Source organism: Apostichopus japonicus, chromosome 14 (assembly GCF_037975245.1).
Source record: "Apostichopus japonicus isolate 1M-3 chromosome 14, ASM3797524v1, whole genome shotgun sequence".
Classification (NCBI taxonomy): domain Eukaryota; kingdom Metazoa; phylum Echinodermata; class Holothuroidea; order Aspidochirotida; family Stichopodidae; genus Apostichopus; species Apostichopus japonicus.
Window position 1 is genome coordinate 10,808,324 of NC_092574.1, and position 24,114 is coordinate 10,832,437.

At 38.9% G+C, this 24,114-nt stretch overlaps 1 protein-coding gene and 1 long non-coding RNA gene across 8 annotated transcripts in view; one reads left to right on the top strand and one right to left on the bottom strand.

Annotated features, from left to right (window-relative positions):
* LOC139980366 (calcium uptake protein 3, mitochondrial-like) overlaps positions 1–24,114 on the bottom strand; it is a 118,195-nt gene that overhangs the window by 19,924 nt on the left and 74,157 nt on the right. For all 7 annotated transcript variants that reach the window (XM_071991998.1, XM_071991997.1, XM_071991995.1 and 4 more), the window contains exons 3-5: positions 6,381–6,491; positions 5,482–5,529; positions 2,852–2,934 (exon numbers count right to left, since the gene is read on the bottom strand). In XM_071991998.1, the coding sequence (XP_071848099.1) occupies positions 2,852–2,934; positions 5,482–5,529; positions 6,381–6,491 (242 nt within the window). The remainder of the gene's footprint in view (positions 1–2,851; positions 2,935–5,481; positions 5,530–6,380; positions 6,492–24,114) is intronic.
* On the top strand, positions 2,857–17,978 carry LOC139980368 (uncharacterized). Its single transcript, XR_011797549.1, has 2 exons — positions 2,857–2,978; positions 14,728–17,978. It is a non-coding gene; the product is annotated as an uncharacterized lncRNA (long non-coding RNA).

Consider the following 24,114-nt stretch of genomic DNA (forward strand, 5'->3'; position numbering starts at 1 on the left):
AGTGTCTTGAAAAGTTGAAAAGTTCAAGAGGACTGTATATAGTCACAAATCTCTTTATTGGTTTGACCTCACAAGCTAAGCATTCCGCACACGACACTCTCCTCCCGATTCCAGGTGAGACTGGTGTATTCACCTGTGATCAGAAACTCTGCACACTGCCCTACACCCAATATCACACAGAGTATGTCAACCCACCCATCCATCTATACATCTCTCCAGCATACTTGATTCCAGGTAAGTCATGTGATCAAATTCCTAGATATAACATTTTTCACTCATCACTAATCCCTTACAAAACAAGTTCCAGACTTTCTGACACTTTTGACAACAAACTATTCAAATAGATCAGTCAATTGTGAATTTTTTTTTGTCTTTTCGAAACACCTCTGCTGAAAACAAAAAAAAACAGACGTGTTCCCAGAGTGGGAGAGTGAGTGAGAAATGTGAGGTGATAGCAGAGAGGAGAAATTCTATCTCTTAAAAGCCCATGGTGACAAAGGCTTACAATAGGATACCATACCATCATGTCCACATTACACCATCAACAGTCAGCATGGAGATTAAATCCGTCCCCCCCCCCTCATCCATAAGAGTTGAGAGTCGGAAGTAACATACCGAAATAAATCTGATACGTGTCGATTACTGCGACACAATTCAATCAACGGATCCATTACACCGGCAAAGAACTTATATCTACATTGACTCTGATGAGCCTACCCCCCTGTAGGTAACCTTTGTGTATGCATGCTAGAACAAGAAGAAGGAAGGAAGGAAGGTAGGGGAAAGAAAAATGGAAAGACAGAGTTTGAGAGCCTTGTGTATCAGACTGCAACGATTCTAAAAGTCCAACTAGAGTAAACAAATTGCAGTGGGTTCCGTGATGAGGAAATAAAAATGAAGAGGGGGTGTCTCCACGGATCATACTATGGTACGAAACAAGATTTAAGAACTGCCAATAATTTTTCTTCTTGGTGTTTTTTCTTCTTCGAGTGGGAACAATAAAACAAAGTTAAAGCATGCTATAACTAGGTAGAGCATGTGCACCCACAGTACATTGTTCTAACATTGTAATTCACTTATTCTTGTTTTAAATGGAAGCTAACAGAGTGATGGAAGGCATTTGGTGCATATTGCATGATAGTAAACGTTGCAGTCATCATACAAACGTTGCCGTCATCATATATATATACCTGTGGCTGTACAGTCAGTTTCATGAATACATCAGCAGCACACACAATTATATTCGGCCACGCACAACTATGGCTATGCAAGTTTCATAATTACATTAAAAAACGTGGACAATTACTTTGCGGTATCATATCAGAGTAGATGTGTAGCAGTGGACCGTTTTGGTCATCCTTGGATTTAATTTCAGTTTCATACAGTAACGCATCAGAAAGGCACTTGTAATTACTTTGAATTGTGATTGCTGTGCGGTCATCATTTTAGCCACTTATGGCTATATTTACAGTCACTTTCATGACAAAGCACCAGATACAGACGATTTCATCTGCAATATGACAGTCAACTGCCGGCATCGTTTTTAAAGCTATTTTTACGGTTTTGTACTTTCAATGTCACATAGCACCTTAGAATACAGACAATTAATCTGAACTATGATATCTGTGCGGTTATCATTTCAGCTGCCTCGGGTTAATTCACAGTCACCTCCAGACGATACCACTTACGGACAATCTATTCGCGGTACGGTCACAGACGGCATAAAACAGAATCAGGTGAACACATGAAGCAACCAGCGAGTCCCTTTTACCCTGAATGTTAACTCTTATTTGTCAGTAGCAAGTCTCGCTCTTTGGCTTCCATGTCATCAATCAATACTTCTACCGAACCACCGACGAGATCGGTCTTGCATGTTCGACTAGACACCGGCAGAGAAGACCTGACATGCTGACTTTTTTTTTATCTGCAGAGTGTCTGATAAAGATATTTAAGCAGTGTCAATCTAAACATAGCTTATCTCTGTTTGTGACATATTTGCTAGTTGTGCCTACCACGTTCTTGACTCATCCCATCGTTAAATAATATCCTTTTAATCCTTCTTTTTTTTTTCCTTCTTCTTCTTTTTCATTTTTTTTTAAAACTTGCTATTCCTGCTTTGTCGCGATGCTTGTGTCCTTGCCCTCTGTGCGAGATGTATGAAATCATTTGTTATTTTAAACGGCAATTTAAGGGAACCAATGTTCTCCCATAGATTCAGGCCTTTCAATTAAGGAGCATGTAATTCCCAAAGTAATAAAGCATTACTCTTGCTTGTGTGAATGATATTTGGCTGGCAACGTTCCTTTTCATTTAACATTGCCAAAAATTCTATATTTGTTCATGTTTTTAGGCCTTGAAATATACCATGAATGAAACAAACAGGGACAGTAATTTGTTCTTTCTCCATGATGCATCCTCCATTGATGCCCTTGCTCCTTGCTCCCACCCCTCACTCACCCCACCTTCTGTCACTAATTGCTTCTTTAAGCCCGGCATTATCTGATATCATCATCTCTAACACACTATTGCAACATCACCACATTTATTACGTAATAGACACGACAGAACTTAAATTTCCACCTAGCATTCCCACCCTACATTCACTCCCTTCCCTGGTGGCATGAATAGCCCGTCCCACCCCTTCCCTGCAACTGCTTGCCTGCCCCCCCCCCTCCCATCACCCTGCTTCCATCACTGGAATTCTGATAAGGTGGTCTCGACATGTACTGAAAATAGTAACAATGGATGTGATCTGTTTTCACATTGTGTTTGTTATTAAACAAAAGGGCCTCTACGTCTCGTGTTAGAGACGCATTCCAACCATTCAGATGTATAATTAATTTATTCTCACCAGCAGAAATTCCCTCCTGTCAATTCTCTTGTTCCCATCTCGATCAAACATCTTGAACGCAATCTCGTATCCAGCCTTGGGTTCTGTCCGAGGGAAGATGGAGAAGTGGAAAGAACATTTATTATAAGTAAGTATTATGGATAAAATAGGCATATACATTTGACCATGTACTAGCTGGAAAATATGCAACAGGTTGGTCATACTTGTTGTGAATTGCATGTGACTTTTAACCGGGGGGGGGGGGGGGTGGGAGGGAGGAAGAAGTGGAAAGAACATTTATTACATGTAGGTATTATGGATAAAATGGGCATATCCATAGCAAAACACTAGCTGGAAAATATTCAACAGGTTGGTCATACTCCTTTTAAATGTTTATATTAAATTGAAGGTGACTTTTGGCTGGGGAGGGAGGGAAAAGTGGAAAGAACATTTATTAAAAGTCAGTATTATGGATAAATGGGCATATACATAGCCATGTACTAGCTGGAAAATAGTCAACAGGTTGGTCATACTCTTTGTAAATGTTTATGTTACATTTTAGGTGACTTTTGGCCGGGGAGGGAAAGGTGGGATGGGAGCCCTGGAGAAGTGGAAACAACATTTATTACATGTAAGTATTATGGATAAAATGGGCATATACATAACCATGTACTAGCTGGAAAATACTCCACAGGTTGGTGATACTACTTGTAAAAGTTTAAATTACATTGAAGGTGACTATTGGCCATGGGGGGGGGGGGGGGGGGGGGATGGGTGGGATGGAGAAGGTGAAGGTATAGAGAAAGTGGAGGGAGGTAGTCTCGTTTGCTTGTGTTTTTTCCTATTATATTTTAGGGGGGGGATGGGGAGTGATGGCAAAAAGTTATCTTAGTTGTTTATTTTCCATCAGCTTTAAATGATCTGCATTTCGTGTTGTACTGCACACCTTTGCATCACTATGACCACAACCATCTTATCCTTGATACCCTTGTATCTAACTGAAGTGTGATGTATGTGGTTACAATCATGATTAAGTGAGTTACTGACAGTTTAATCCAATAACAGGATTATTCTTCTTCTTTTGGTCCCTTTATTAATTGGTTTTCCTCTCATTTTTTGGGCAAACCTTTGCAGCGTCTGGACAGCAATATCAGAACTTTTGTTCATGGTTTCAATCACTGTAGGCTAAAAAATTAATTTTGCCATGTACCTCATCGTATAATCCTTTACAATGTCTTGCAAAGTAACTGCAGACTGCAGCAAAGTTAACACATAATGCTGCTATATGACTAAACACCAACATGAAAAGAACCAGGGAAAACAAGCCATACGACTCTTTGCCTATAGATTGCTCTTTCAAGATTGTATGGTCAAAGGAAATGACACAGTTGGACTAAACAGAAGTGAGACAACATTCCTTCCATTGAGGAATTGTCCTTGTACAAAGTCTAGGTGAAGAAATCGATTGCGACAATATAAACTGTTCTGTAAAAGACCAGAACTAAAATTCCAACAAAATATCCATTGCATGGAATCTCTGTTGCGACTGATTACCCGGAGGGGGGGGGGGGGGAAGAGGTGGTTTATAACAGTGAAAATAGTTTACTACAGAGGTAACTGTTTGAGTCGACTATAGTCAACCTTGAACTTGATCAAGTCCTATCCCCTACATGGTAATTGTATCAAATTGCTCTCCCTCGACTCTTGCTGGGCTGGAAATTGCGACGGGGATGAGTCAATTAAAGACGTTATGTTTGATCTCCATCCAAAATAGAGCAGAGACGGATATTTCTTACGAGGGGTTAAGCATCTATGAAATACCCCCCACGAAATATTTTCATGTTGTCAAAATATTTTCATAAACCACTTTCCGCAAAATCAAAGGAACTTTATTCAGAAGGATAAGGGGACAAAAATCGAGAAAGAAAAAAACAACAAAGATTTGTATCGCAAGGAAAACTAGGCAACTGTGCTAAGTGGAACAGGAAGAGAATTTTGAAAGATTTCAAAGAAAAACTATTCCCTGATGTTTATTCCTTCAAATGAGGTTGGTTATACATTACTAAAAAGGATATGTATAAAGAGTCAACTTCCATAGAAGAAATGTACACAATTTTGTTCCAATATTTGTGTTGAAAGTTTTGACATTCTCAATCATGGCAAGAGTATGTCAGACACTCAAATTTATCACACACAAGTTGTCAAAAAGCAAATTATCACACACAAATTATCATACCATTACGGAGAAGACATCGTCTCAAATTCTATCCATATCGCTGCTTTGCACTTCTAGAAATCAGACAGTGTGAGACAATATTCAAGATAATGGAACAGCTTACTTAATAGCCTGAATTTGATGACCTCATGTCACCCCCCCCCCCTGAATAAGACAATGAAAGGGAGTAGAAAGACATAGTCTTTTTATATTTTATAAATCAGATTAAAGCTCACAATTACTATGTGACGCACGTTCGTAACGAACCGACGGTAGATCCTTGGGTACTTTGACTCTAAAAAGAAAAATTAAATGACTGAAAGTGGGATGCTAATCCAGCTCTCACAGGGCATACCAGACTGGTTTATTCCCTGGGATTTTTTGGTTCTGATTTTTTAGCATAATTGTCAACGAGGTTTAAAAACTGTGAACTCACTTGTCAAAATGCACAACAGGAATAAGTACTCTGTATATGAGAGGATACCTGAAAGAGAATAAAGAGAGCAAAATTTTGAATCAAAATGTGATATAAACCTTAACATCAAACCTTTAAAGCAGCCCCCATTTTTTATGAGTTGAGTGTGACAAATAACTTTCCTGCAATTTGATAATGAAAATGATCTCAATATAATATAGTTCATCAAGTATATTTTAACTTGTTTTTTGTGCATAATTAACACTGATATAAAAAATAGTGTCTGGGCAACAGAATTTTTCGAATTCCAGAATCACATTTGTGTAACATTGACTTAATTGATAACCAAATGAAGATGGTGTACTCTAATTCCAGTAAATGCAGTCATCTTTAGGGTACTTATACTTGGTACATTCCGTGACACTTCAGACCAACGACTGCATGACTCCTGACCCCCTGGCCATCTGGTCTCCGGTGGTGTCCAGGCCCTGTAACTCTCAAAAGTCGGTTCCCACAGTGGCGCAGCTAGGGTTATTGGTCAGGGGGGCGAGAATGGTCTGTAGGGGAGGAGCGCCACCACAGGTTGGCGCGGAGCGTACAGAAATTTTTTGAGTAAAGATACTCCCTAGATCGCCGGAAATGACCCTTTCCGGGCCTGGCTAATTTGCAGATAAACAAAGAATAAATAGGTGTCATCGCCAAATTACACAACAAAATGTGACAAATGTCAATAGGTAGATGAGAGCGCAATAGAAAAGTCAATAATCGCGAATAAGTAAAAAGTGGTAAAAAGCTGAAAAGAGCGCCAGCAGTCCATATGAGTCTGTCAGGGGGGGCATCTGCCCCCCTGACTGTATGGACGCTCCGCCACTGGTTTCCCAGGTTTAATGGCAAATCCTTTAACTAGGTTCCCTCCTTACCCTGATCCATAATGTCTCGAAACAAGTACTTGGTCTTTCTCCTTCTGCTCGGTGTGTTCGCCAGCTTCTTGTCCACCTGTGCCTTCGATAGTAAAAACCGTCCGATGCGAGCTGGAAAGAGAAAAACAAAAGTAGAAAGGATATCGAAGGTTCAAAACAAAACTAGAAAATATCCGGAACTGGAAGAGAGCAATTAAACTGTCATAATATTTATAGAGATTAATAAAAATAAGATGGATTTTTTTTTTTTTTTTTTTTTTGGCACCTACATTCCATTTTAAATCTGATGCCTCTCGTTGGCCCACGCAAAGTTACTCTTTCAAACTCTTCCACATACCCTTCCTTTGACAAAAAAAATATGTCGGATCAATGTAAACGAAGAAACAAATGAATGACAATAACCCATAGATCATTCGATTGTAGGAAGAATGTGAAGAACATTTGTTACAAGTGTCACCTAATAATGTGAATGTAATACTATTATTATTATTTTCTTCATTTTAACAATAAAAGTACTTTCAAAAAATGGAAAATAAAAGGGAGGCATGCAATTTATAAATACCTCACATCAAGAAACTGTGATTGATCGAAGTATAATTTAGACCCTCACGATTGTGAGCACTTTATATTTAGGGGGCCAGGCTATGTTTACTAGCTAATATAGGTATGATGATTCCACCAGGCTAAACTTACAGTGTTAATACATACAGTACATACCTCATACATTACTTTCAGGTGGGATCAGACACACATAAAATAAAGCTCTAACGAACACTTGCAACAAAGTTGCTCGCTCATGACACTTGAACAGCTGAACTCACAAGCTATGCTTTGCAAGGATGGGGGGGGGAGAAGGAAGGGGGGGCAGGAAGGGGGGACAGTGGTTACTTTCAGTTATAATTGGAAAAATGTGTCAGGATTCAAATGATAATGTTACCCAAATGCCACAACAGGTGCAAATTAATACCCACCTACGTTTGTATTTCGTAAACAATTTAAGTATAAACTTGAAATGCCAACGTCTATCGTTTAAAATTATCGTTCCCAATTTCACATGAAACTGATATGTCCAGAAGCCACCAAATGTCCGCTTGGTTCCGCGCAGATTACATAATCCAAGAGTGTAATAATTATTACTTGCTGTACCTCAACAGGCCATACCCAGGTATCACATGATCTGGCTAGCAGTCATCAGCATAGTGCCCATTTTAGCATGCTAAAAATTGCTAAAAACCATTCTGAAAAAGTATACCTTCCAGGAATTTCTCACGTTACCAATCATTCTCAAACGTTGATGAGGATTAGATTAATCAAATGAGAATAACTGCTAAGGACAAAACGTTTAATTGATCCACTGAAGAAGATGACAGAGAAAAGTGTTTTTGTGGAGTTTGGACATGATGAATGATCATTACTTGACATGGTGGCACATTTATACTGATGATCTTTAAATCCTAGGTACGTGTTGGCTAACAGGTCCCAGTCCTTTACCCCCTTCATTGAGCTACAGACTACAACCATGTGATTACGCCCAATCTGTTCTGTGACCTAAGTTTGTGTTAGTACCACAGTACAAGCCTAGGAATAGCTACAGGATTTATGGCTGTGCGAGCATCCAGTGGACACCTGAAATCCAACAAAGTTAAACGCTGCCTCTGATGTTTATAAACAGTAGTTTGAAGTAATGGAATGTTCTTGTATTTGTATTCAAAGGTGTCCTTGCTGGTTATACTCTCAGCCAGGCAGCTGTTTATAATTATTTGATCGCATTCGGTAGGAACGTGTGAAAGAACGCAGAACACCCCTTGTCGTAGGAGACTAATGTTAGAAAGAAGAAAATGATGAGATCAAATAACAAAAGTATATAAACAAATGCAAATAATGTTATGTGTCATTTAAGTAGAGAAGGCATGTTCTACAGCTCTTTGCACAGGAGTTATACGGGTCATAATTAATTGCTCAAATTGGTATGAGAAGAGTCAAATCCCTTTTGGATCTTACTATATATATAAAATCAAGCACATCCCAATCCCGAGTGCTTGATTTGAAGTTCTGATTAAGAAAGCCAAAGTGAAATGTTCAAAAACATTTCTATATACCATGGAAACATACTGCTATGATGCACCCAAAACAAAACTACTAAAGGAGTATGGATAGCTGACATTGTATTACTAATACAACCAAAACAATGTGCCTGAAAATTTCCTTCCATATGCAATTTGCGTATAAGCAGCCACGAATATTAGTATGTGATGCTACGTACTAAATTAAAACTACTCTGTTCATATTTACTCTATTTAAAAACCATAGAGCATTGAGATATAAAACCTTTGAAACAATTTTAAAAAACTCAAAAACTCCATATGTTTTAATCGTTACTTATAATGTCACATTATCTTCTCAACTGTTGGGAAGGGGCGGGTGGAAATTATGAATGGTTATACATATTAACGTCACAGCAAGATTGTATATATCTAGATTTAGCCATGCCATGCATCGCCGGTCAGTGGAAATGTACAATCTGAACGACAGACGCTCGGCATGGCATTCGCGACTGTATATGACGCATTTGTGACGACACAAATTGGAATATTCACACGATGACACTATGCAACTATACAGTTCATCGGATTTAAGGCCTAACAATTGCAAACCGGAGTTTCTAGTCACTTCACAGGAAACAGAAAATATCGTTACGATTCGGTCCGCCCCTCTTGGCCCGGGCATATGCCAGCTGCTTCCAACACAGAGCTAAAGAAGGGTCTGTACGTCGTCGATCGAAAAAACAAAAGAATTCGAGGAATGTTACGTCACAAAAGATGGCAAGTGTCTCTCTCTCTCTCTCTCTACAAAGGATGCTTGATTATTTACATTTGAAAGTGTTTCAAAAATTCGACAATCCCAAAAATTTCATGCCAGATCAATCGAGTGTTGACGTTGACAACATGATTGTTATGACGTTTGAAGAACATTCTTTGCGCTCAATCTGCAAATCATCAAATAAACTCGACACGAAATGAAATTGTCCATCACTTTAGCGAGCTTATCCATTTTAACTTCGCTTGTTTCATATCCCGGTTTACCCCTCTGATAGATCTCTCGGGGTGTTGAGTGATAAAGTGGTATCAATCACTGTTTAAACCACGCTCCGTGACACAAGGTTTACAGCATCATCTGCAGGGGTTTGGGGGGGGGGAAATGTTTTCCAATTCGCAGCTAGGGTGTCAATAATAGGCCCATCTGTAGTTTTCTTTGAGAGGCTTGGCCAAGGCTGGACAGGTGTTATAACTCCACACCAAACTGTATAGACAGTAAAAGGTTACAACTGAGATATGTCGCCAAATAACGTCATTCACCACCGATTGGGACGTATGGATATCAGAAGATGGCAATTTCAACACCAGTGAGCCATCCCCCTCCCTCTGTTACTGAAAATGTTAAGAATAAAAGTTCCATCTTCTAACTGGAATAATGAACAATTGAAAACTATATCAGACTTCAAATAACTTTCAACCAGTACACACCTGTACAGATGTTTTTGTCTTAAGGAATGTTTGAGACCAATGGAATGTGAAAGGAGGTGTGTTACGTACTGTAATAGCCCCCTCAATTAGCTGTATATATTTACTACTTGATCATGAGATGCAATATACAACCCAGATGAAAATTACTGACATTGTTTGTATTCAATACATTTCAACTTACAATCGGTAACCCATCATAGCATGAAATGTGACTTTTTCCTTCTTTTTGTGTATTGCCAGCCTCGATAATACAAATATTGTATTTTATAGTTTGACCACGCAGCTATAAGAAAATTCCTAGTTGGTAATACACCAATAGTAGGCTATGTATAGGCATCAAATAATATACCTATCATTTGCCCGCATTAGACTAAATAGCTAACTGCTAAAACACACGGCTCAGTTACACCTAGTAGTATAGGCATAGTACATCAACGAGCAAAGAGTGAAACAGACGGTTTGATTGGTTGATTTTAAGATATGAATAAGAAAGGGTGTGGTGTGCATGAATAATTGTTTGGGCCAATTAAATTGTCAGTTTCTTTTGAAGAAAAGGTTCATTACTCGTACATTAGGAATGGCCTAGTAAAAATTCTATCACACTAAACTCTCTTTCATCAATCGCAAGTTACTGATCTATGTAAGTGAATGTATGTGACAATGGACAAATGCTAAAAATTCTAGATGAATGCACAATATGGAACCTTTAAATCAATATAAATGTAGTTGTGGATGTATATAACTACAATTTACACATGATTGACAATCCCCATCTGTTTCCATGTCATTCATCGCACATCTCACCGTGGTCGACATTTCTGATATTCACTCTGAACCCATTCTTGGTTCATATTCGGGTTTTTAAGACATCTACACGTGAAGAAACTTTCACAATCATCCTGATTGATTTCTCATAGCCATGTATATATATATGTGAAGGTCTCTCTGTATGGTTACAACATTAATAAACATAATTTTACAGACGGGTCAAAAGTTCTCATTTTTAACGTCATAACAAATAAATAGATTCATAGCCCTGTCTGTCCTACCTGACAGATTTTCAACCGGTTTATATGAAACAAACTGGAGGTCTGTTGCAATTATCTAAAGAAAGAAAACTTTGGGATGTACATGGAGCTATTTAGGTGTAGGGGATGAAGCAATGATGAGAAAGACATATAAGTCAGAAACCTAGTGTACACAAGGGAACAATCACTTTAATAGTACCCATAAAATAAAACCTATTCTCGAATAAATCATATCGATTTTTACTTTCTTCTTGTTAACCTTATCACCATCTGAGACAGCGAAAAAAAACACTTTTCTAGAAATCAGCCAATCAAAATGAAATTGTTTAAGTCTGATTTATGAAAGAGAGGGCGCTATTTTTAGAATAAATGATTTGTATGTGTTGATTTCTGTCACAGATGACCTCACAAAGAGTATCTGAAAGTTGTGACATAAGTCACGCACACTCCTACATTGCAGTATAACACTGTGGATATAACATGAGGGGGATACCAGATTGTCTCCCTGACACAAACCATTAATACCACCTGGAAGTGCTACATTTAATCATACAACTGAATATGTATGGCAATGTGGATGTACCATGAGCCATACACACTGGTACATTGCAACCTGCAGCTAGGCTGATCAGCTGAAAGGACCTCTCTGAGCCAAGCACTAGCTGGTACATTGCAACCTGCAGCTAGGCTGATCAGCTGAAAGGGCCTCTCTGAGCCAAGCACTAGCTGGTACATTACTACCTGCAGCTAGGCTGATCAGCTGGAAGGGCCTCTCTGAGCCAAGCACTAGCTGGTACATTACTACCTGCAGCTAGGCTGATCAGCTGGAAGGGCCTCTCTGAGCCAAGCACTAGCTGGTACATTACTACCTGCAGCTAGGCTGATCAGCTGGAAGGACCTCTCTGAGCCAAGCACTAGCTGGTACATTGTTACCTGCAGCTAGGCTGATCAGCTGAAAGGGCCTCTCTGAGCCAAGCACTAGCTGGTACATTACTACCTGCAGCTAGGCTGATCAGCTGGAAGGGCCTCTCTGAGCCAAGCACTAGCTGGTACATTACTACCTGCAGCTAGGCTGATCAGCTGGAAGGACCTCTCTGAGCCAAGCACTAGCTGGTACATTGTTACCTGCAGCTAGGCTGATCAGCTGAAAGGGCCTCTCTGAGCCAAGCACTAGCTGGTACATTACTACCTGCAGCTAGGCTGATCAGCTGGAAGGGCCTCTCTGAGCCAAGCATTAGCTGGTACATTACTACCTGCAGCTAGGCTGATCAGCTGGAAGGACCTCTCTGAGCCAAGCACTAGCTGGTACATTGTTACCTGCAGCTAGGCTGATCAGCTGAAAGGGCCTCTCTGAGCCAAGCACTAGCTGGTACATTACTACCTGCAGCTAGGCTGATCAGCTGGAAGGACCTCTCTGAGCCAAGCACTAGCTGGTACATTGTTACCTGCAGCTAGGCTGATCAGCTGAAAGGGCCTCTTTGAGCCAAGCACTAGCTGGTACATTACTACCTGCAGCTAGGCTGATCAGCTGAAAGGACCTCTCTGAGCCAAGCACTAGCTGGTACATTACTACCTGCAGCTAGGCTGATCAGCTGAAAGGACCTCTCTGAGCCAAGCACTAGCTGGTACATTACTACCTGCAGCTAGGCTGATCAGCTGAAAGGACCTCTCTGAGCCAAGCACTAGCTGGTACATTACTACCTGCAGCTAGGCTGATCAGCTGAAAGGGCCTCTCTGAGCCAGGCACTAGCTGGTACATTACTACCTGCAGCTAGGCTGATCAGCTGAAAGGGCCTCTCTGAGCCAAGCACTAGCTGGTACATTGCAACCTGCAGCTAGGCTGATCAGCTGAAAGGACCTCTCTGAGCCAAGCACTAGCTGGTACATTGTTACCTGCAGCTAGGCTGATCAGCTGAAAGGGCCTCTCTGAGCCAGGCACTAGCTGGTACATTACTACCTGCAGCTAGGCTGATCAGCTGAAAGGGCCTCTCTGAGCCAAGCACTAGCTGGTACATTACTACCTGCAGCTAGGCTGATCAGCTGAAAGGACCTCTCTGAGCCAAGCACTAGCTGGTACATTACTACCTGCAGCTAGGCTGATCAGCTGAAAGGACCTCTCTGAGCCAAGCACTAGCTGGTACATTACTACCTGCAGCTAGGCTGATCAGCTGAAAGGACCTCTCTGAGCCAAGCACTAGCTGGTACATTGTTACCTGCAGCTAGGCTGATCAGCTGAAAGGGCCTCTCTGAGCCAGGCACTAGCTGGTACATTGCGTCCTGCAGCTAGGCTGATCAGCTGCAAGGGCCTCACTGAGCCAGACACTAGCTGCATTACTACCTGCAGCTAGGCTGATCAGCTGAAAGGACCTCTCTGAGCCAGGCACTAGCTGGTACATTGTTACCTGCAGCTAGGCTCATCAGCTGAAAGGACCTCTCTGAGCCAAGCACTACCTGGTACATTGTTACCTGCAGCTAGGCTCATCAGCTGAAAGGACCTCTCTGAGCCAAGCACTAGCTGGTACATTGTTACCTGCAGCTAGGCTCATCAGCTGAAAGGACCTCTCTGAGCCAAGCACTAGCTGGTACATTGCAACCTGCAGCTAGGCTGATCAGCTGAAAGGGCCTCTCTGAGCCAAGCACTAGCTGGTACATTGTTACCTGCAGCTAGGCTCATCAGCTGAAAGGACCTCTCTGAGCCAAGCACTAGCTGGTACATTGCGTCCTGCGGATAGGCTGATCAGCTGAAAGGGCCTCTCTGAGCCAGGCACTAGCTGGTACATTGCGTCCTGCAGCTAGGCTGAAAGGGCCTCTTTGAGCCAAGCACTAGCTGGTACATTGTTACCCTCAGCTAGGCTGGATTGCTCAGCTTAAAGTGCCACCTCGAAAGTAAAACCTTGATGGAATATATCTTTTCCTTTTAATTATCATTTATCTTCCAAGTGTCACTATGAATTCAATAGATATGCAACTATAGTGTTACACACTGATCTAATTCAGGGGGATTTATTTAAGTCAACAGGTGAATAATTATTCCACTTTGCATCCTTTGATCTTCAATCCACACTTTGAATTTTGTCAGATATGAACCAATTGACATTTACAAGTGACCCCTTTGCATCTTTACCATATAAACCAGGGTCACTGGCAGTTCACAGTAGGAACATAAATTTGCCCAGTGTTTTCCAGGCAATATGCAATTTGGGGGATGTTTAGGTTCCAGGGGCATACTTTTTGTATTTTATCACATATGGCAAGGATGATGCTTAGGTTTGCTTCTCCTTTAACTATCGCAGGTATTAAAGGTAAAATAAACAGAAACTATAGAGGTATGTACATGGTATTAAATTGTAGATTTTACTATGTACCCTTCATTTGCATGATTAACAGGCACAAATTTCCTCATGGCATGTTCTCTACGGTCTACGGCTGGCGCTGCCGGGAATGCTCACATGGAGCTGCAACAAGATAAATCAGTTAGCCCCCATAAGATTATTTACAGTCTGTGTACAGCTATCCAGCTCCCCAGAAATCAATAGTCAGAAGACCACGATGACCGGACGACGAAGTACCACTGCAGCAGACAAGGTTTAAGGTTTTTCACCTTTTTCCTTTAAAAATCTGTTGACAGACCAGTGACAGATCAGTATAAACATCCCAATTACCTCTGTCCGAGCTGTCTCTTGTGAGATCTCTACGAACCGAAGCTGGTCGTCCGAGAAGACAAGACATCCAAAGACGAGAGACCGAGAAGGGGTAAAAAAAAAAATTTAAAAAAAATCTATTTCTGATTTGTAGACTTTCCCTCTTGGTTTGCTGAGGCCTCTAGTGACAGAACCTTGGCTCCAGTCGAACTAGCGGTGATGAATAATTGCAGCACTTAAATGTTTGAAGAGTGTCCGGGCAACTCGATGAGGACGACTAATTTAGAGGCGGGCAGGCAGGGCGGCATGAAGGCAAGACATACGGCAGAGGAGTTCATGAAGAGAGAGGCTGGTTATGCCAATGGGCCATTTTCCTCTTTTCTTTTTATAGCCAGAGCCAGAAAATGGAAGAATGAGGTCAAAGTCACAGAAAAAGGTGTCTGTGGGGATGACTCCGTACATCATCGGTTCAGTGTTTGCGTCGTTTCCGAGCTCGGCGATGACATCGCTTATCGTCACGTGGTGAAGAGAGATATGGGGTTGTTAAAGTGCAATGACTATAAGTTATGTATGCCACCAGATGAGAAGGCAGCTAAAATTAGTGGTATTAAGCCAGTTGCTAGAATGCTGATGACATATGTATATGTTGGGTGTGCAGAAAGGTAAAGCTTTTGCCAAGATATAGAGGGGGAGGGGGGGGCCAGGGAAATGATATATAGGGAGAAGTAAAGAGAGAAATGTATTTTGAGAGATTAAAAGTATCATTAGTTGAATATAAGTACCTGTATGTTTCATTTCATATTTCGTTGATTTTTCTTCTTAATAAGTTCCTTGAATAGTTGACAGTTTGTTTTCATTGTTTAATCTTAATTAATAAATAACTTTGACGTAAAGAGATGGCATTTTTTTTTTTTTTAAATACACCTGTATATTTGTGTTTTTCTGGAGGATATGGATATTAACCAAGATGCATACAGTATCTAGGAGATAAGAACTTAACAATGTTAGGTAAAAAGTGCTACTTTTCACTATATGGCATAAATTTATGATTTATGATTTTGAAAACTACAAAACAGCAGAATTTTGTTAGTCTCACTATTCAATTCTGTCGTGACACTATAAGCATTCTTAGGATATGAAGCTACATAATTAGGTATTACCAAATATGTATTTGTGAAAGCTTGGGGGGGGGAGGAGGGATTACCACAGTGATATTTCACGGCATAGACTTAAATCAACTCAGGTTGCATTTTGTCTCTTACTCAATCTTGAACAATGCATTTAAAGTAATTAGTTTTACCGATAATTTTTACGTTAGCATTGCAGGACGTGAATGCTTATACAGTCAATAGGGCTATTAATAATGGCGATGGACTTGCCATAAAATGATCAGTCCTTGGGCAATTTATGTAGGCACTTAAAAACTTAAATTGACCATGTTCTCCCTTGGGTATTGTATATAATGGACAATGAGCCCCAGGAGACGCATAGAAATGTGGCACGCCTCTAGTGTCACAGAAGCGACAGTTTTTAGATGGAGCAGAAATTTAGCAGTATGGGGCACACGTGACAGCTGTGACAGAACTCTTTAGTGTTCAGCATCATCCAGATTTCATCACTATTGTAACTTATGTGAGAAGGCCTTGGTCTGGATTTAATTTAAAGACAACAAACTTTAGTACAGCTGGTTGAAGATTCCTTTGAAAAAACAAGGCAAAACATTCATATCCAGTACAACAACAAATGTGCAGTGCAAACAAGTTCTTTGCAATATGGTCGAGTAATGTTAAACGTCTCAAAGAAGATGTATTGCAATGTATTTACACAGGAACGTCAGTATATTATTAACGGACAATTTTAGCAAATGGCCTTCAATACTGCTACACAAAATTTGAACACTAAATAATTCCTTTAAGCTGACATGTATGATTGAACGCTGCACATATGTTACTAAAGGCCATCTCGATCCTGTTCACATTTAATTGGGTGAGACAAACATCACGTTAAATGGTCCGATGATGAAGGTTAAACTAAAATATTTAAATATTATTTCTTCACCAATTTCTGGGTCCTGATAAACGTAAGGTATGTGTCAAACTTGTTCTCCCTCTCATATATCTTCAATGTCTACAACTCCTCTCCTCCCCCCTCCCCTCTCACCCCTGTCCTATCCTTTTTGCATCCCCCCTTTATGCAAATGCATGCATGGATCCCCACCAATCTGGGACAACAACAACAAAAATTCTATTCTGTACTTTTGTGTCCTGCTTCAATGCACTCTTACTGACAGCATGAGCAATAATGATTATCATATTTTTTCTATCAGGAAAAGGTTGCGATTTTTTCTGTGTACTTTCATATATAATACCCTATGAAGCAATGAAGCAATCAATCGATCAAGCAAGCAATCAATACAGTATGAGACAACGGTACTTGTGGTGGTATTAGCATTAGAAAATGAATATCCCAACTGGCTGGGATCACTTCAAATTCTTGTGCTAAAGGTCTGCATCCTGTTGGCATTTTAATGGGTCTGATATTGAAACAATAAAAAGGTACTTAACTAAACCTCACTAAAAAAAAAACACCAAAAGTTGCAAATATCATTTAATTCCCAATAATTTCTAGGTACTTAACTAAACCTCAAGATGTAAAAATGCTCACTCTTATCTTCCTGTCTCATTAGCTTCCATTTTCCTCCAGTGACATTTCCATCCACCTTCCTCCCCCACCCCCTTCTCACGCCCCATACCCCTTTCATGATATACTGTGGGTGTCACTTATTCTGCTCTGGGTTAGCATATTGACAATCTTACCATGGAACTTATAACTCATGTTACTATATACTTGTATGATAAATTCTTATCCTGTGAGACACACTTAAAAACGCTACTTGGTATTCAACCAATGAAGGCTGTTCATATTGTTATCATACACAGTGCATCATCACTGATTTGTGGTTACCCTCATTACATCATCTCCATTCATGAATATGCATAGGTTCATTATTCAACTATATAAATTAAAAACTGCTCCAGGCACACTTCCTTCCTCAGTCCAAAGCAAGAACCTCATCCTGCAATACATTAAAAAACAAAAACAAACGCTAATTTATTCAATCGTGTTGACAACAAGCCCTGATCGATGTCATCCTGCCCGATTTCTAGGAACCGACCCTTCCCCCTTGTTGACAAATATCTATCACTGACAAATAAACAACCTCAACATGTAGTACATGTGCTTTTGTCAGGTTTATTTAAATACAATCAATGCATCAATTTACACAACACAATCCATTTCTTGGGAAAACTCATCCCAGTCTGGTTTTGGGATTCCCTTGACTACTTTCATCTATAATGAACAGTTGACAATAAATAAAGACAAGATTGTGCTTTAAAGATTGGCCTTTAACTGGCAAATAGAAAGAAAAAACAAACAAGAAAATGAACCAAAAAAGAGAAAGATTTACTCAAAAAGTTTGCTTGTGGTCTGTACTTATGCCGGATGGAACTCAGACACTTCAAATGGCACAAAACATCAAAGAAGGCTAATGGGATAAATCCTCCTCGGCTACAAATAATTGCTTCTGGCAAATTTGGCAAAATATACATTTTGATGGTATTGTTAATATCATTTGGTCGTGTCAATCAACATTGATCCACATGCATGGTTATAGAGACCACAATACAGTGACAAAAGGTTGAAAAATCTTTCAAGACATTCTTAAAAACCTTAAAAAAAATGTGAAAATTATCTATCTTCATCTGAACAATAAACTCCATAATTTTTTGATATTAGCATTTACACTGAATAGTTTTTTTTTTTATGGTGACATGATAATACTCACAAAGCTCTTCTTTAAATTGCTTCAATTTTCATAATGTCAGTCCATCCTCCCCCCCCCCCCCCCCTTTAAGGTTTGGAAACTTTCTCAAGATGAAAAACCTCCAAAACTGCTTAGTTTTTGGTTAATGACCAAACAAAAACAATTTTGGGTGGGAAAATAAATAATTGTATCGCTAGGAGTAAACTATATGACATTACATACATATTGAACAAAATGTCTGCTATGGTTTGCTTCTCCAATAAATTTAAATGAAGTGACCCAAAAACCTGACAGGCTATTCAACCACTGACACTGGAGGGCTACTCTGACAAGGTGTCCTTCAAGACTTGTAAACAAATGGACAGTTTCAATTCCTTTCCTTCTTTAACTATTACAGCAACACTTTACGATAATCAGTTGTTAAACATAAATTTGCATGGTAACTTTAAAAATGACCATGACACCATGCAGTAATTATTCCTACATATATAACTGGATATTCTGCAAACTAAGACATTTTTAAAGGTATCTATCTATATTACAAAAATTAAATGTATTTTCAAGTGAAAAGGTTCTTAAAGCATTAAAACTCATTTATAACAAAAAGAAAAAATTGCGTCCCAAAAGCTTCATATATTGCTCGATTGTTTCCTTTGCAAAGCCTTTGCAGTTTTTTAAATGCCAAATTTCATCTTTGCTGGCGAGATTATGGCAGTCTTAAAAAGTAAACAGACATGACATTTTCCTGTACCTTAATTTATTTATCTTTCCATACATGATTCAATATGATACCATCGACGCAGTGGATACTTCATCACTTCCATGCTCCTTCAAGCAAAGGTTTTACTTTGATGTAGCTAACTTTGTTTTGAGGTCTTCAATTTTTAAACTGCTAATTGATTAATACTTCCGGCTTCTCAACACCCTTTGAAGCATCAGTGTGCCATTTAAATTTCATCTTTGCTGACAAGACTTTGGTGGAGGGTCTCAAGCTAAAGGTGGAGACATCATGGTTTTAATGTACCATTAATTATCTTCTCATTGATGATTGAACATGTTACCATCAAAACAATGATGGAAAATTCATCAACTCCATCATGCTCCTTCAAGGAAAGGTTTTACTGTGTTTTAATGTAGTTATATATATTTTATTTCAGGTCGCCTATTTCAACTTAAGACCCGAACGGAATATTACCAGAAATAAGACTGCGACATCAACACGTTCCCTCCATTAATAGGGAATTTTATCAATTAATCAATAGAAATGATTAATTTACATCTTTCATTTTATTTAATTTTCCAATTACTTTTGTCTCCCAATTAGTATTTTGTATTAAATAAAAAGGACATGGTTGACATGAAAAATGCAAAAATTTTCTTTCTTTTTAAGTTTCAAACCTATACTTTCTTAGGAGTGATTATTTCATTGGTTTGAAAAACTAATTCCCAACTCTATGTGTTATTACTTTGAATTTTTTAATGATTAAAATTGTCAGACTTCATTATATCTGATTCAATTGTTTTTTGTTCAACCCTCCCCCCCCCCACCCCTTTTTTCTAATTTTGTGGCCTGAAATGGACGCTATGAATCAAAAAGCATTCAGAGTATGTATCAATGTACATGTCATGATATCATTCAATATGTATATCAAATAAAAACCCAATAAAACACATGAGGCGGTGGGGAGGTAAAGGAATGGTGAAAGAATTCCTGTGGGACTTTATTTGTAATTTTGGAAGAGCCGTCTCGATGACAAACGCTGAAGAAAAGCGAAGCAATCAAACTGAATTTACAGCAGTACCACATTAAAGATAGATAAAGAAGAAATGCGATCGCTTTTTGATTTTGATTATTACGACACAAAAACATAAGCAGTAGGATTGATAATTCTAGTGTTTGGTCACGCATACAGCTAAATAAATAGAAAGATTATTCTTCGGTAATTCAATTGAACAGATGGACTTGTCAAGATTCATCTAACGTGACATTCAGAGGCATATCTTTATTTCTCCTTTTTTTTTTAAAGGGGGGGGGGGGAAACTGCCTTAGGTTAAAGGAGATAATTTTGTGAAAAGGAGAAAAGAATATAATTTGGGGAAAAAATGTCACCCTGTGAAATAAAATGAAAAATTAAATTTGCTGTTTTCTTAAACAAAAATCAATTCATTTGTACTCCAGGCTGACGGGCCACAAATTTGATAAGAGGCAGAAACAGTCGACGGGGAATTTGTCAGCATTTTGGAATAAAGCTTTTGGAATAAAACATGTTTGCACACCCAAAAATGTTACCCATATCTGTTGCTTTTAAGAAAAGTACACTGACAAATATATATGGCTGATATTTCAAGCCAAAGTTAGTTATTAACGTTTTCCAGTAACGTACGTTAAGGCTTAAAGCAACGTTGTTTAGCTGATTGGCCAACAAATTGAGATGCGTAGCAATAGTCCAGGAAATATTTGATATTTGAATGGATGATGGCAATGAACCATTGTTGTCTTCAATATCTTTGGCTAATTATGTATGCCACCTTCAAATAGTTCATTAAGTTCCCTAACCTAATCGTTTCTTTTTTCTTTATAATAAGGTCCCTAAATCTCTGATCTGATTATCTCCTGCAGTCGACAATCAGTCGGCCCCGCCCAAATCAAACTCAAATCAATCTGACTGGGAGTAATATATACACATATATATATATATATATATATATATATCTCCAATAATATATTATATCTCCAATCTGACTGGGAGTAATATATATATATATCTCCAATAATATATATATATATTTTATCTCCAATAAAATATATTTATATATATTACACAGTTAGATGTGTCTCAAGTAATTCCCGACGAAAACTGTACAAACAGATTTTTAAGCTGCAAGATTATTTCAAACATCTGTGCAGAGAACTTAAAAAAGATTGGGAAGTGAACAATTTTGATCTATTAAAATACCATGAAACCCCAAATATGAAAGGTACAACGTTGGCCTAAAGAGGGTCACATGCAGTCAAGACACCAACCACAAATATGTCATACAAAATAGTTTAGAATAAAAGACTATAATCATCACCTTACAAACAAAGACTTTCTAGAAAAAGACCAGTTTGATAAGCTGACTGGGACAGGCGAGCAGGCTGGTGGGGTCACCACAAAGTAGGGAAGTTTGCGTAAACGGCATCGTTGTCGGCCACCAAATGGCCAGTTTATTTCACAATCACCGTGAATATCTCCCTAAGCCTGCTGAGTGTGGCTTAACTTAATATAATTGGGGAAATAAAATAGCCAATGACCCTTTAGGTTAAGTTCACCAACATATCGTTTCATATCATTTCCTTTTTGATCAGCTAAAATATACCCAAATGAGCCAAAAGTACAGTCAATTTTATAAGTCAAAGGTGGCAGGGGTTGATGACAAAAGTACAAATGTTTAATATATCAAACGAATATGAATAAGAATTTGTTCCTCTTTTGTTTGGTAAAAGCAAACTTTTCGTCTGAACTAACTTTACAAGTAGAATGAGTTGCAATATATGGTAATTTTCAGATTTCTTCTTTTTTTTGTGTTTCTTGCACTCAGTTACACTTTCATTGCCAATGGCTTCACTGCAGTTATGGGAATTTGCCTTAAATCGCAATATAGCGCCCTCAGCTTATGAAAAAAGTTAATCAGATTGTGGGCTGCTACACTCTTTAAGATGCGAGGCATACCCAGGAGCAGGAACTGGGAACCGCAACTACACCTGCTTCATTTTTCTACATATATATACTCATCTAATCTTCCTAATTTCACCACATCACTGTATCTCAACCAAAACCGAGTAACATTTCCTATCCCCTCCCCTCCCCAAACCATCTTCTGCTACAACTATAGCCTTTAAGAATAATTTCCATCAGGAAAACAACACCCATAAGCATTTCAAAGCACGTTCCATCTTTCATCTCTTCTGGCAGCGCTCTCACTTCAGTAGTCTCATTACCCTTGACAAATAATGAATAACGATGATAAGTCCCTGACATGAATATTTTAATATTTTAGAAACATGAAGATATTTACATGTATATCATGCTCGTAGTCTATTTAAATTAATACAATTAGGACAAACCACCAAATTTTTAATGAACAGGCTGAATATAATCAGCATGGAGGTAGGCAGTTACTTTACATTGCTGAGCAGCCAGTACAGGCGCCATGTGCTACAAGCTGAATGGCTTGTAACTTACACTGAATGATGGATGGTTATCCAATTTACAGTTTTAGCCCATTGTAGATTTTTTTTTAAAGGTTTGGAAGACAGTTTCAGATGAGAAAACTGTGAATTTCCCATTGAAGAAAACTCCCATCTTACATTGGCCTGCCAGGGATCGAACTCATGATGTACCCCCAGATCCTAGCCGTTGCATTTAAGCATATCATAAAAAGTTACTCTTATAACATCATAAATACGGATTCATGTTTCTAAATTGTTCTGCATGCCAGTTTATCCCTAATAGTGTTCATTAGTGACAAGCATGAATTCTGAGATACATACCCACCACATCTCCCCCCCACCCCCACCATTGAAAGTCCTTCTCATACAAAATGAAGAATACAAATTATTCAATATATCAGTAACTTTCTGAAGGTTTATTGGTCAAACGAAGGGCCTCCAGTATATATATTGTGTATTTCTTCAAAATTTGTCTTGGTTGCAAATTTAACTTTCTGGCCTTGGAATGCAGAATACATTGTGGTTCAATGATCAATGTGTGTATTTATGCTTCTAAGAATTCGTCCCAAGGCTGTGCTTTCACTGCAAATTGTAATTGGGTGAATTTTGTAACATTGGCATCCTTCTGACCATGACATGGGGGGGGGGGGGGGGGGGCTGCAGTATTAACTGGCACAGTGTCAAAAGTGACAAGAAATAGTCACTGAGGTAAGATGATGAAAGAGCATCAGTAGGGTGGAGACAGGTAAGAGGAATGAGGTAACTCTGAGAAGACACATGATTGGATAATCCCTCAAATTTAACGCTGCCACAAAGAAATAAACATATAAATAAAATTTGTGTTGTATTAAAACAGACTTTTAATGAATATCTCTGTTAATTAAGAGCAGTCAAATGTTTGGAAGTACACATTTATCTCGATGTCATCAATTCGTTAGAGTGGCTGGACTTCCTAGTCTAACACAATGAACAAATTAGGTCAGTTCCTAAGATGGAATGCAAAAGTCACCAGAAAACCCCAAAACATGTTTTATGGCTTTAAATCATTTGTTTACATTGCATTAGAAATTTGTCAAGGACATGTGATGTCGAATGTCATACAAGTGGTGCTGTGTTGTTTAAATATGAAGTTAAAAGAGAACACTTGTGAACTAATGTCAAAGCAAACAGGTATGATGTCATAGTTGGACACTGATTCTTTTCACTTTATTATTCTGACCTTCAACTGGGTTCAACTCTGGGGATATGCCATTATATCACCCTCCCCCTCCCCCACCCCCACCCCACTCACCAATGACTGAAGTACATTTGTTTATGCATCTCAATTCCAGAAATCCTAGAAGAAGAAAATTGGACATTCATAATAAAGAAATGAAATGACATGTAAAGAAAAACTGGAGAAAAATGTCAGTGCACATCTATGACATCACACCTGTTTGCTTCAAGTTCACTTTTGGTACACAGCTAATTGACAACTTTTTGACACGGTGTGATTTCGAAAA